Source organism: Pelodiscus sinensis, chromosome 1 (genome assembly GCF_052426305.1).
Source record: "Pelodiscus sinensis isolate ZL-2025 chromosome 1, ASM5242630v1, whole genome shotgun sequence".
Lineage (NCBI taxonomy): Eukaryota > Metazoa > Chordata > Testudines > Trionychidae > Pelodiscus > Pelodiscus sinensis.
The window spans coordinates 67,310,688-67,324,871 of record NC_143052.1 but is presented as its reverse complement, the minus strand read 5'-3'; the positions used below and the strand labels follow the sequence as shown (position 1 = coordinate 67,324,871).

Genomic DNA, 14,184 nt, shown 5'->3' with positions numbered 1-14,184 from the left:
AGCAGCAGAACCCAGGGTCAGCTGGGGACTCCCCAGGTTCTACACGGCATCTCCCCAGAACCTGGGGTCAAGAGTGACTACCCAGCTGATCCTGGGCTCCCTGCGGCATTTCAGTGTAACCTGGGATCATCTGGGGAGTACTCAGCTGACCCCAGGTTCTGGGGAAGTATTTTGTGGAATCTGGGGTTAGTAGGGGAGTCCCCTACTGATCCCGGGCTCCATGGCTTTGAAATGCACAAGAGCCCCCACTGTGGACACTTGTACATTTCAAAGCAAGCACACCGCGTGCAGCCTGGAGTCAGCGAGACTTAAGGCTGCAGGTGTAGTTCTGCATTCTTCCTTTGAAATGTACAAGAGCCTCAGCTAGGGCTCTTGTACGATTCAAAGAAGAAATGCAGAAGTGCCTATTGACTAGTTGAGTAGGCGATGGAAATTCCGTCAACTACTGGACTAGTCAATTAATGGCAATGTGACATCCCTCTTGGTCAGCAGAGATAAGTTTCACTTAGAATAATGTTGCACTTTAACATCCCTAATTCAAAGGTAACTGTGTATATGGTTAACTGATGAGCCTAGCTACCCACACACCTCAGTTCCCTGGAAGCTGTGTGTAACATGAATTTTTTCAGTGGTTACATGGTTAATTTAATCAAATGCATTTTAACATTCTTACTTTAAATATTTGTATTCAAATTGAGCATGTTAAATATCTGTTAATTAAATAGTTGAGTAACCTCATTAATTCTTATCGGTTAGTCTACTGCTCTATAGTACCCAGGGGATGGGGGTGGCAACCAGTGCTCTCTAGCACTACTTCTGAGGAGCCCCCTGCCACTCTTTGCTCCTGCCTCTGTAACAGTGTGGGGTGCCAGGCTGGGGAGGTGGAAGGGTGTTCTGCAAGGTGAGCCAGTTGAAAAATCAGCTCCCCTCGCAGACTGGCTGCCTGTTGCCCCATGCTGCTGCCTCTGATACAGAGGCAGCAGCACAGGGTGGAAGCTGACCCTGTCTGGAGAAGAGGGGTCTGTGCTCCTGGACCCAGCGTGAGCCGGAACAGGAGCTAGGCTGGCAGGAAGTCCAGCTCAAATACACTTTAAATGCAGAGCCTCAGCAGGGGTAGGTCCCAGACATGTTGCAAGCCAGGGCTGAGCCAACTTGCTGGTAAGCCTGCTAAAAAATATACTGGGTGGGGGGGGGGCATGCGTGTAGTCTATAGCATTAAACCTATAAGCTTTTGCTTATTGGCTAGTTGACTACATTATTACATCCGTAATTCAAATCGTAAAGTTAATGTAAAAAAAGAAGATAGGAATAGGGCATTGGGTAACTATGTGTTTCTTATTGGGGTACATATTCTTTAACTGATCTGGTCTCACCTACCAAAGTTGAGATATAAATTAGTATTTTGCCTGTTTCCTCACTTTGCTGTATGGCCATGATTTAAAATGAGATTCAATAACTAGCTTATATTTTTAGTTGCTTAATTAAAGCATAACATGATTTAGAGTTATGTTTGGTAACTAGCAACTAACTTACCATTTTTATTTCTTGAGAATATAAGTGTATCTCTCTTTGTTGCAGCTTCTTCTCCGGTGCAGCCTCCTTTCTTTGAGTGTCCGTTGGGATATTTCCCTCCTCCAGCACCACCGATTTCCTTGCCTCTGCCACCTCAGGTTACAGTAATTTAATTTTAATGTTTTAGCCTTGTTCAATTTTAGTTCTGTGCCTTAAATACTTACCTTGGACCCTACATTCTATGTTGCATTAAAATATGAGATTTTTTTAATAATCTCTAGCAAGACTGCGTCCAGTAATTCTTCACAGGCCCTTTTGTGGTGCCGTTGTGCCTCTGTATCTTTATGGTGATACTGGCATACCTGTGCAGAAGACCACCTTTTCTAGGGATCAACAAAACCAGGGAGTTCTTTCGATCCTTTTTGGGCTCAAATGTCTTTCCATCTTTTTTGCAGCTGGAGTTTCAATCAGTCCCTTCTCTTGCATACCCTCTTCTAAGTGTGTACGTGGAGGGTAGGGCAGTCTAGTCCCCACTTCCCTCTTGAAATCTGGTCCCCAGACCTGATATACAAAATGTATGTCCTCTCTAGCCTCAGTACTCCCCATCCAGAGATTATTTTGGCAATATTCTAGGCCCCTTATCCAACCAGTACTAGTCTCAACTAGACTCTAGTTGCCTTCTCACCCAGGAAGCTGCCAGCAATCTGCTATTCTGTCTTCCCTTCTTGTTGAACAATGGAGCTTTTGTATCTTTTTTTTTTTTTTTTCTTGTTTGGTGCTCTTTCTTGGGACTAAAAACTCTGAATGTCTAGCATTAAAGGACATTGTAATAGAGCTGAAGGGACAATCCCTATTTTATTACAATGCCACTATTTTAACTTTTACTGTTTTACCTACCTCCTCTTTTTGTAAAGAGGAGCAATTTAATGATAGCCTTTGCTGTTTAAATCACTTCTATCTGAATTGTAATATCAAACTGTGGTCTGGTTGGTTTAGTTTGTGCTTTGTGTCATTGGGGTAATTTAGCAATGAAAGGTTTAGTTAATTCTATTTGTTTTTCAAATCCTGTTTTTCTTTTTTTAATACATCTCAGACCATGCAACCATTGAGCCAACTTTATGTGGAGGGCATTTCTTGTGTTTCGCTTGAGCCTCCTCCACCTCTCCCACCTCTCCCACCTGAGGAACCTGAACAACCGCCCAAACCTCCATTTGCAGACGAGGAAGAGGAAGAAGAAATGCTGCTACGAGAAGAGTTACTCAAGTCTCTAGCAAACAAACGAGCTTTCAAATCTGAGGTAGTCCACTCAATTTTGAATATAGCCTCTAGATGGCAATCTTGAGCTAACTTTAAAGGTGACCTGCAAAGTGTAGACAATAAAAAAAACTTAAACAACATCATAGTCTAGTAGCGGCGTAGAAAACAGTACAGTTCTTTGTTTTTGTGTGTGCTGTCTTTTGCTGTTTTATGGCTACATGCAGTGATCATGAATGAGTTTTAAATAAAATCTGCTGGACTTGCATTACAAATTACAGGTCTTGTCCAACCTGTTTTTGTTGGAGGACTAGTAGGATTGTGCCATTTCAAGGGGCTAAAACTTGAACAGTTGAAAGATTTTATTCACTGCTAAATAATTAATTTGCTTATTACCTATGCAACAAACTCTTGGAAGAAAGTTCTTTTTGTTAGTGAAACACCATTTTGCCCTATTATTTAGAGGCTGAGCGAGCTTTTGCTTCACTTCAGCCCTCCAGCAAATGTGATCTGGACAGGACTTGACATCTCTAATATTTTTTGGGGGGCGTGGAGAAACAAACAGAACTTATCCTCCCTCTGCCCTGTGTTTGTAAAGAATATTAAATGTAAACTGTCTATACAACCTTATAGAAGAGACCGCAAACACATTTCTTTTGCAGATCACCTCTAAACTAGAGCAGGACCATTTCTTTCCTAATACACTTGTTTTGGCATCACTATGTAACTACAATGGGATTGATAGTAATATGCCTTTGATCAGAAAGTTCTGGTAGTCTAGTCTCTTTGATAAAAGGTTAGAGAGATGGCATAGGCACTAATGTCAATATTTTTCAATTTTTTCATGTACAGCTCTTCACCGTTGGAAACATTTTTGTTATGCTATATTTTCTTTTCTTTTTTTTTTAATTTGTATGTAGGAAACCTCAAGTAATAGTGGTCCGCCTTCACCTCCAGTTCCAAATAATTCCCAGCCTGTGCCAAGAAGCAATCTGTCAGCCGTCAGTATTAATACTGTATCCCAGCCTCGGGTACAGAACACAAAGTTTGTTAGAGTACTGCGACCTCCACGGGCAGTAATCACAGTAAGTAGATAACTTAATTTTTTTTTTAATAGGACCATCTTATGAAGTAGTCTTAACTGGTATGGTTAGTTAATAATAAGATAGAAGTCATTTCCCTTAAAAATAACTGTTACAGCAGTGACCAGGAACCTGTGGCATGTTGGACCATTCTTTTTCCCTTCCTTGCAGTGAAATATTTAATTTTCTGGTACATCTAAGAATTTGATTCTCTGAGCTAGGAGAAGGTGTAGTGGTCCTTCTTGCATAACTTTTTAAAATGAGCTTAAAAAAAGAGGTTTTCCTCTCTGTCAGTTGGGGGAGGAAGTAAAAGACTCCTGAGAAGATAAGGTACATGAAGCAAGCAGCAAATGTAATTTCAGATTCTTGTAGCAGTCTAGAACAAAATAGGATAGCTGTCACATAAACATTGTTTAAAAGCACTTAGTTTCTTTCACTAGGAATTTCAGACACTGAAGATCACTGCCCTTTTCAGCTTTTAGCATTCAGCATCTTATAGATTCAAAGCTCTGTACGAGTATTTAAGGTATGGTCCAAAGTTCACTGAGTCGGAGAGGCTCTTGCTTTGGTATTATCTTGCACTAAGTTGAAGATGAGGGAAGACTTTAGAGGCAGAAGATGCTTGGATGTAGAAAAATGTAGCACTGAATGGTCGAAGTAGTTCTTTTATGATAGTTGCTTTATGTGATCATATATCTAGCTTGGACTTGGGCTTTTTGAATCCTGTTTTATTGGAGCTAAGTTCTCTACAAGCTGCACAGCTATCTATTTAGCCCCGCATAGGCCTTTCAGGCCAGGGGAGGGCTGACCCACCCCTGTGGCAACCAGGGGGAGGGCTGATCCACCCCAGTCTACCCTCCCACTTGCTGCAGCCAGGGCCTCTTGGCCATGGCCTGAACTCTGCCCTGAGCAGGGCAGCTGGGCCCCAGCTTGATTCTGCAGTGGCAGGGGCCTGGCCCTGAACTGTTCCACTAACCTCAGCTGCACCGGTCTGGAGCCTATCTCCCCCTGCCACAGCTGGAGTGGCCAGGCCCCGAAGCTCTTTGGTTCTCAGCCCATCACACCCTTGCACCTGCAGTCAGAGCCCTTGCACCCCAACTGTTTGTCTCAGGGTTGCCAACTCTACCAGACTGGACATCATTGACAGCAGTGGCATCCGATCTGGCCAAGTTGACAACCTTAGTCCCAGCTGGGGATGTTAAATTATGATTAATCAGCTAATTGAGTAGTAAATGGAATTTCCATTGATTACTTGTTTAGTCGATAAGGGAGGGTGTTTACTATCCCTGCCGCAACTCTGCAATTTAAATATAATAGGAGCATGGCAGGAGAAGAGGAAGGGTAGTACAAGTCCAAAGATAGAAGAGGTGCTGACTATACTGATGTCACTTTTGATAGAATTTATGGGAACTTCTCAGTCTTCTGATATAACCTCTTGTGTGCATTGCTCTTTGTCAGCTATATTTATTTTTTAAAAAATCTTATGATATCCCACTCTTTCAGATACTCTCTCCCCTCTAAAGTTAAAATTTTCCCTTTCTTCTGGAAAACATTCTTTCCATCTCTTTACCCCCACTGTTCGCTGCTTGCGTCTAACCTAATTTCAAACAATACAAGGGTAATTTGAGATACAAAGGGAGCCCAGTCTTTGTGGCATATTATACTTGTGCTAATGAGTTGTCAGTTGTATGTGTTCTGTAAACTGTACCCTTTGGTAATTTTTTATTTAAATCTTGTCTGATCTGAATCACTTTGTCAACTATTAGAGAATTTTGAAAGAGTTCTTTGTCCTGTTATCTTTAATCTCTCCTGGGTCAGATTTAATTCAACTGTTACGTTACAAAACTCAAGAAAAGAAAAAATTTATTAGTTAATTGGAGACTAATGCCATTATTTAGCCTTTTTAATGCAAGATAGCTTTTATCAGCTCTGATGGTTAGTTTTTAAAGGGTTGAGCAAGTCCTGGTAAGTTTGTATAATCTAGTTAATGATTATTAGCTTTTACATTAATTAAAAATGATGGATGATATATTTGTATATGTTTGAGTCTTGCTCCTTTTAACTACTTTTCATTTTGCAGAGCTGTTTTAATCAAGTTGTTTTAAGTTTTGAATCAATGTAGTGATAGAAAAATCACTCAGTTTTCAAGATTGTTCAAAGCCATTACTTGTGAATGAATGGTAGCTTAATGTCTAGAACAGGACTATTTTCCTGTGTTTATTAAAGGTGTTTTGAAACTAAGGCCACCTATAAACTAAGACCACTTCTTAAAACTTCTACTGACATAAATATGTCAAAGTATGAAAAAAAAAAAATACCCTAGCGACATAACTATGCTGACAAAACCCCTAGTGAAGCTGGAGCTATGCTGATGAAAAATAACTGTTGTAATTCAGGGAGGTAGTGGTCCTATATCAGCAGAAAAATTCCTTCTGTTGGTGTATGCTATGTCTAGAATAGGAGGTTCTGCCTGCATGGCATCTTGAGTTTTGAAATCAAATGATTGTGTGTTGGGGGGGGGGGGGGGGGGGTCAGGAATGGTTAACCAGTTAATTGTGGGCAAGAGTACTCCAGCCTGGCCAGAGCAGCCCCTGACCATGATGGGCTGGACCTGGGTAGGCGCTGCTCTGTCTGGGCTGGCTGCAGAGAAAAGTTTGAAAAGGTGTACAGTGTACTGTGAAGGTTCAAAATGCAGAAGAGTATTACAAGGAACCAAACATTTTATTCTTTTTAAATCACTCTCTAAATCATGATTTTTGTGTGTGCCTGACTCATGATTTTTGAATGTTTGTGGTTGGCAGTGCTACACTATGTGCTGGAACGATGCGTACATGATCCTAACATTATTGCTGGGAGTGGTGAAGTGAGAAGACAAACTGCTAATTTGTTCCGCCCTCCTGCAGCCCTGGAAAACTACATAAAATCATGCTTATCCAGACACTCCCTTGTGGCATGTTCCCACTTGAATTGAGAAGAATAGTATAGTGAAAATGGCAAAGTTAATGTTTTTTGCTCAGCTGCTCGAATTGGTATTATTGCAAAAGTGGCATATGTAGGAAAGTGTAGTTAATAAGGTTTCTTACTTAGGATTTCCAACATACTGAAGGATACTGTCCCAAGGTAGAGGGTAATATTACTCTAGTCCTGTCTAGTCATGACTGAAATTTAATCATGCCTTTGTTAGGAAGTAGGGAGAGAATCATCTGGAGAGTGAAGTTGCTGTTAATTGTACCTGTTAAAATTTATAATTATTTGATCCTCTGCATAGTGCTAGCACCGACTTCCTTTGTGGCCTGCTGTTTTCTTTGCTTTAGTTCTCAATCTGTAAAATTAACATGCTTTCTTACTTCACATGACTATTGTGTGAGAATACATCCTTTCAATACTTCTCAGACATTCAGAAGCTCTTCTAATGGGAGATATAGATGTAGATACTAGAAATGTTTCAGAATATAATTGGAGTATGGTTGAAAGTGTTTGCATAAAGCCTATGCTGTAATGCATCTGGTTTTACTTGGTTTTACTTCTTTTGCCAATAGATATCAAAATAAATACTTTGTCCCTGCAGCTTCCAAAGCATAAGTCAGTAGTGGTGACACTCAATGATTCAGATGATAGCGAATCGGACGGAGAGCCATCTAACTCAACTAACAGTGTATTTGGAGGACTAGAATCCATGATTAAAGAAGCAAGAAGAACTGCAGAGGTAAGTGGTATATTAATTTATAAAGCTTAATTTGAACTAGGGATGTCAATGTGTAGTTGATTATACAGTTAACCGATAAGCCTAGGCTTATTGGTTAATCTGCTTGACTACATGCATTTCACCCTTACCCTGTCTCTGTATCTCTGATAGAGGCAGCAGTATGGAGAGTGAGGGGGTAGGCTGAAGTTGATACACATGGGAAGCTGGCTTTCAAGCCAGCTCCCCACGCGTATTGGCTCTGCAGACCTGCCTCTCTCTCCTTCGCTTTGCTGCCCCATACAGAGACTGGGGATGGGGGGAGAGTAAGAGCTGGTGCTGTGGGGAGCCGGCTTAAAAAAAGCAGAACAGAGCGGCCTCTGTCTGTGGGGAGCTCGGATCACCCATGGACAGGGGCTGTTGTCACCCCTGCTGCCACCTTTGTAACAGAGGCAGCAGTGCAGGGCAGCAGGCAGCCGGTTCATGGGAGGAGCTGCGTGGAGTTATGGAGGCTCCCTGTGAGTGGGGCCAGGAGCACACTGACTGCTGGCACCGCCCTTGTGGACTATTGAATAGTTGTGTAACTGATAATATTTTGTGCAGTTACATGACTGTTCAATTACACTATATCTAACACCCCTACCTTGAACATTTCAAGTTCAGAATGCACAGCAACCCTTCTAGCAAGTGCCTAGAGATACAGGCATGTGTCAAACAGAAGAGTGTTGGGTGTGTGTTTATGATACTGCACCTAGCCAGGCTGGTAATTGATCATGTTGCAAGAATAGTGATTAGTTTTAGTTTAAAATAACCTCAGGATAAAATGTGAAGGAGTACTAACCTCTTAACTAAAAAATAAAATCCAAACACAGAACTCTAGATTGTGGTAGGTAAGAGGAGATGGAGCTGCTAATTGAACACTCTGTTCCATTGAACACTCTGTTATCTGTTAATAACTACATCTAAGTGCCCCTTACATATGATGCAGCTTCTGGAAACACTTGCATTTAATTTGGTGTGTGTAGAGGGGTTGTAATATTGGCATATTTTGATTAAGTTCTTTTTATGACAGGCTTCAAAACCCAAAGCACCTCCTAAGTCAGAAAAAGAAAATGATCCTATGCGAACCCCAGAGGCCTTACCAGAAGATAAGAAGATTGAATATCGACTCTTAAAAGAAGAGATTGCCAAGTATGTTGGCGTTTGTGTAACGCTATAATTTTAAAGAACCTGTATTTTCTTTTAAGCCATACCAGTAACCAGTTCTTTTAACTTTGTCAAAAATCTGTTATAGAGTGTGGAGAGGGCCGATAAAGAAAAGTTATTTATTAGTTCCCTAAATAGAAGAACTAGAGGACACCAAATGAAATTAATGGGGAGCAGGTTTAAAACTAATAAAAGAAAGTTCTTCTTCACACAGCATGTAGTCAACCTGTGGAACTCCTTGCCAGAAGAGACTGTGAAGGCTAGGACTATAATAGAGTTTAAAGAGAAGCTAGATAATTTCATGGAGGTTAGGTCCATAAAAGGCTATTAGCCAGGGGATAAAATGGTGTCCTTGGCCTCTGTCTGTCAGAGGCTGGAGAGCGATGGCAGGAGACAAATCGCTTGATCATTGTCTTCGGTCCACCATCTCTGGGGCACCTGGTACTGGCCACTGTCGGTAGACAGGATACTGGGCTTAGATGGACCTTTGGTCTGACCCAGTACGGCCGTTCTTATGTTCTTATGTAGATCAGTAGAAATAATCAGAATTGCTTTCTTACATTGCAAAAATAAATTGGCTTTTTTAGATTCTTTTTAGTAAGATTATTCAGTATATGAACTGTTTGGAAACAGTCACGACTTCAAAAATCTACCTCTAACTTGAAAAATAGCTATATTATGTACTTGTGTTCTGGGAGTATATGCAGTCTGAAGTCATCATACGTACCTAGTTGCAATTGATGGATACTCCATGTGTTTTTAATATGTCTGTTTTAGTCGAGAGAAGCAGCGCTTGATTAAATCTGATCCTTTGAAGAACAATTCATCTCCTGCAAACTCTGATGGTGAAGTCGATGGGGTTGGTAGAATAGCAATAGTTACAAAACATGTTACAGAAGCAGAAGCGAAGCTTAAGAAGCACAAGTAAGTTCTTCAGTATGATGTAAACCACACTGAGTTTGTTTAGAGGGATGAAAGGTGAAAATATTCAAGAATATGTAACTTCTTTAACACAAGTAGGGTTTGATTATCCACTACTTCACACCTTACGTTGTTGCTTATAGCTTTACAAAATGAGTGTGATGTAATCCACCTTCATGATATAACAATGTATTATGTCCACATTACATGTGTAAATGACTATTTTCTTGTTGATAATACTGTAGGGAATTCTTTCATTCAGTTTTTATCAGTTTTACTTTATTCCAGTGAAAAGGAAAATTGATTTGTTCTGTGTAGCCCAATAGTTTAAAAGCTGATGAGGTAAAAGGCACATGTCACAATGAATACACTGTGACATGTTTCTTTTTTAGAAGGCTTCTGTTTAAAACAAGCTTCTAATTAAAACAGGTGTTTTGGAGCATAGTATATAGTTCTTTTTTTGGGACGAGGAACCAAGGCGTCATCTTTCCTCCCATCCAGTAGGGTGTTGGCCACTCACTCATTAGGCACAGAAAAAGAAAATGGGGCATTAATGCTATTTTTGTTCTGTTTGGTACAGTAAACCCTGAATGTTCCCCTGTACTATTCCACACTCTAAATTTTCCCCTTCCAGGTTTCTCTCCCTGCGTTCCATACTACCACAAATTATGTTGCAGATGTTCCATAGCCCTCTGTCTTGCTCTCTATCTTAGTGGTTTGAAACTTCAGTTATAGGCCCTCAGTTGAAGTGCCCTGACTTTACAATCATTTTGTAGTACAAGTATTAATTTTCTCTTCCCTGGCCTCTCCTGCCAGGTCCAAGTGCTGCTATTTCTGAAGCAGCAGCTTCTTGTCTTCAGGAAATCTCTTTGCCTAAGTCCTAATTCTGCATCATCTTGTCCTCAGCTAAAGTACAAACCTGCCTGAGAAGAGGGCCTGGCTGCAGAAACTGGAGCCAAATTTTTGGTGCCCTTTAAATATCTAAAACTACTAACAAAATATTTTTGAGATTTGCCAGTTTCTCACCCAGCTACCACATTTAAAGTGATGTCACTGGATGGGGCAGGTTGACTAAATCTGTCCTAGATTACCCAGCTGTAAAGCAAATGCTTGCTTGATTCATGGAATGTTATAAACCAGTGTTTCTTAAATTTTTTAAGACTGAGGAAGACCAAACAGTAATTTTTTTTTTTTTTTTTTTATGAGGAACACCAAGGATTTTTTCTTGAACCAAAAAATAAAAAAAGTTGGGGGGAGGGAGGGAAAGGGGAGAAAGATATTAAGGGGGAAAAAGAGGGTTGGGGGAAAGTCGCCTACTCCTTTAAGGGTGGCCATTTTGAATTCTGTTCTCCTTAGAACACCTCTATGGCACACCGGAGTGCCAGAGAACACAGTTTAAGAAACACTGTTATTAACTTAATGTTTGCAGAATAGTTTGTGTTAATTTAATGAAAGGTGCTGTAAAAGTGGTTGTTTGGCTGTTGCAACCGTTTAAGAAGTGTGGGGTTCATAGTAGCATTTTGTAGTTGTATCTAGTCTTAGTCTGTGGAAAAATGTTTATTGAACCAACTTTTTAATTTTTAGACTTCTGTTAATGAAGGATGAATCTGTTTTGAAACATCTCCTGCAGCAAGAAGCAAAGAAGAGAGAATCTGTTCGAATTGCTGAAAATAAGATTACTAAACTTACTGAACAACTGCAAGCAACTGAAAAGATTCTAGATGTTAATAGGGTGTTTTTGAAGAAGCTTCAGGAACAAGTAGGCTTCCATTTCTGGCAGGGAAAAATTGTTCTGTTCATTTTCTATCGCTATATGAACTTTCATATTTTTGGAATAATTTAAATTCATTTCTTTGTAGTATGTGATTTTACTTATTAATTCATTTAACTGTCTAAATGTCATTAAATCAAACGTCAATGGAAGAAAGTGCATGTTTTCTTGTAGTACTAAAATATTTTTTGTCTTTTTAGATTCACAAAGTTCAACAACGAGTTACAGTGAAGAAAGCTCTGGCGTTAAAATATGGAGAAGAGCTTGCTCGAGCAAAAGCAGTAGCAAGTAAAGAAATCGGAAAAAGAAAACTGGAACAAGATCACCTTGGAGTAAGTCAGTCACATAAACTTGCACCATTCTCTAATCAAGCAATAATAACTTTGTTTAGCTAACTAAAGTCCATAATCTTCAAGTAGAAGTTCAAGTGGAAAAGGTATTTTAAAAGGTGAACTGTGAAGAAAAATAAAGCTTTTTTGTATGTATGTTTGTACAGTGTGTGTATGTATGTAAAAAATGTGTAGAAAAATTGCTCAAAATAGCAGGAGACAAATTGCTCAAAATAGCAGGAGACAAATTGTTGGATTTTCCATTAGAAGTTTTACATTAAGGTTTTACTTCTATCTCTTTGCTGGGGAAAATGAATAATGATGTAATAACTGACCTGAGCTATGTGGGGAAGGATTCCTGCATCTTGGTGACATCACTATTCAGCTCCTTCAAAGATTTTGTCCAAGCTGTCCCTCTGAGAGAAATGACATTACTAATCTGAAGAAGGCAGTTTGCAAGAAAAACAAGGCTCAGAATTTTTTTGTAATTTTTTTTCTTTGCCCCCTCCCCCTTTTAAAAATATGTATTTGCTTTGCATTTTACTTTCAAACTTTGGTAACCAGATTTGTGTGCTGAAGTTTTATATATGGTGTAAACTAATTTAATAGGAAAAACCAGCAACCATTTCAGTGGAATTGTGGCAAATTACGTTGTGGTTTTCCTGCTGTTTGTTTTAAATATTCAGGCAAGAGTTTAAAATATGTACTTCTATGCTGATTCAAATGTTTTATCATTTCATTTCCCTCCTGTCAATATTTCAGTAAATGCAAAGAGATATATTAAGGGATTTTTTTTTTTTGTAGCCAAGCAAAATGTTGAAATTGGATCATTCCCCTGCATCAAGTCCAAAAAAACATTCAGCAGAATTGATTGCATTGGAGAAGAAACGACTACAGCAATTAGAGTACGAGTATGCCCTAAAGATTCAGAAACTTAAAGAGGCCCGTGCACTTCAGACCAGGGAACAACCAAATATTACTCCAAATGCAGAAGAGGAATCTGAATTTGTTTTACCTCAGCCATCACTTCATGATCTTACACAAGACAAACTGACCCTAGACAGCGAAGAGAACTATTTTGATGATGAAATTTTGTCCAACTCAAATAGAGAGCGAAGGAGATCTTTCAGAGAATCCAATTCTTTTACTAAACCAAATCTTAAGCACATGGACACCCCCAAACAAGACCTAAATAAACTTTCTAAAAAAGCAGTGGAGGAACCTGAACTTTTTCTTGGGTTGAATATTGATGAACTAAAAAAACTTTATGCTAAAGCTGACTGCTTGAAAGAGCTGCTTATAAAAAGTACTGCTGTTATGACTTCTAAGGAAGAGTTTTTATCTGGTCAGGTAAACTTGTGCCTCTGCTCCTTTTTATTAATACTTAATTTTGTAATTACATTGTCGTGGTTGGGTGTTTTTGCTATATTATAGTTTTTTAAATATGTATTTGTTTCCTAGGAAATTTTGGTGGACATGGATATTGTTACGGCACAAAGTAAACAAACTGAAGTGAAACCATTTCCATTTGCACCATATCATAGTCCCCTTCTAGTTTTTAAATCCTACAGGTATGAAGACTATACTAACTGTGTGGCTTGTATGTATAGAACATTTTCATTGCTTTCAGTGATGTCTCTCTCTTTTTTTAAAAGTTGTATAATGCCATAGGCAAGTTTGGATTAAGAACGGCTTTTGTAATCTTAGCTTGTCATTCCAATCTTTGGAAGATTTGCTATATTAAAGTGTTGTGTGAGGGGATACATTTTTAAGTGCAACACCTAAGGGGGTATGTCTACACAGCAGGGCTAAAGTTGAATTCAGCTACTTAGCTTCAGCTATGTCAATTGCAACTCTTAAGTCGAAATAGCTTAGTTTTCAGTGCTGTCTACGCAACAGGAAGTTGAAAGGAGAACATTCTTTCTTTGACTTCCCTTACTCCTCACGAAATGAGGGCTACCATAAGTCAGAGTAAGAAGTCCTCCAGTTCGATAGTATTTCGAAATAAAGACTTGTACTGTAGATGCGTATTGTGTTATTTTGTAATATCAGTTATTCCAAAATAACGCTGCTGTGTAGACTTACCCTCAAAGCATCACTTTCTTTGAAACAGAAAAGTAATTTTAAGAAGATTTTTAGTTAAATAGGAAACTTCTCTCTCTCTAGAGACATAATTCAATTTATTCATTACAAATAAGGCTCCATATGGATGCAGCAAGATAGGCCTAAAATGTATGGCACTTGTTAAATTTAATTCTGTGCTAGATTTGAACAAATTCTAAACATGGAGAATAGCATTGAATTAAATGAAGAGTTAATGCCATTGGTGCAGTACTTGTATTTGTTTTATATTAAATTGTATATTACATTGCCTCTGAATTAGCAGTGTTGTAGATGTTTGTAATACAGTGTCAAGGCAGAAGCCGA

The 14,184-nt window shown here is 39.2% G+C and overlaps 1 protein-coding gene across 2 annotated transcripts in view; it reads left to right on the top strand.

The window, feature by feature from the left end:
- ZFC3H1 (zinc finger C3H1-type containing) overlaps positions 1-14,184 on the top strand; it is a 65,964-nt gene that overhangs the window by 17,640 nt on the left and 34,140 nt on the right. For both annotated transcript variants that reach the window (XM_075931838.2, XM_014572789.4), the window contains exons 7-16: positions 1,579-1,670; positions 2,606-2,809; positions 3,687-3,851; positions 7,417-7,554; positions 8,603-8,721; positions 9,514-9,660; positions 11,242-11,416; positions 11,629-11,760; positions 12,562-13,107; positions 13,219-13,328. In XM_075931838.2, the coding sequence (XP_075787953.2) occupies positions 1,579-1,670; positions 2,606-2,809; positions 3,687-3,851; positions 7,417-7,554; positions 8,603-8,721; positions 9,514-9,660; positions 11,242-11,416; positions 11,629-11,760; positions 12,562-13,107; positions 13,219-13,328 (1,828 nt within the window). The remainder of the gene's footprint in view (positions 1-1,578; positions 1,671-2,605; positions 2,810-3,686; positions 3,852-7,416; positions 7,555-8,602; positions 8,722-9,513; positions 9,661-11,241; positions 11,417-11,628; positions 11,761-12,561; positions 13,108-13,218; positions 13,329-14,184) is intronic.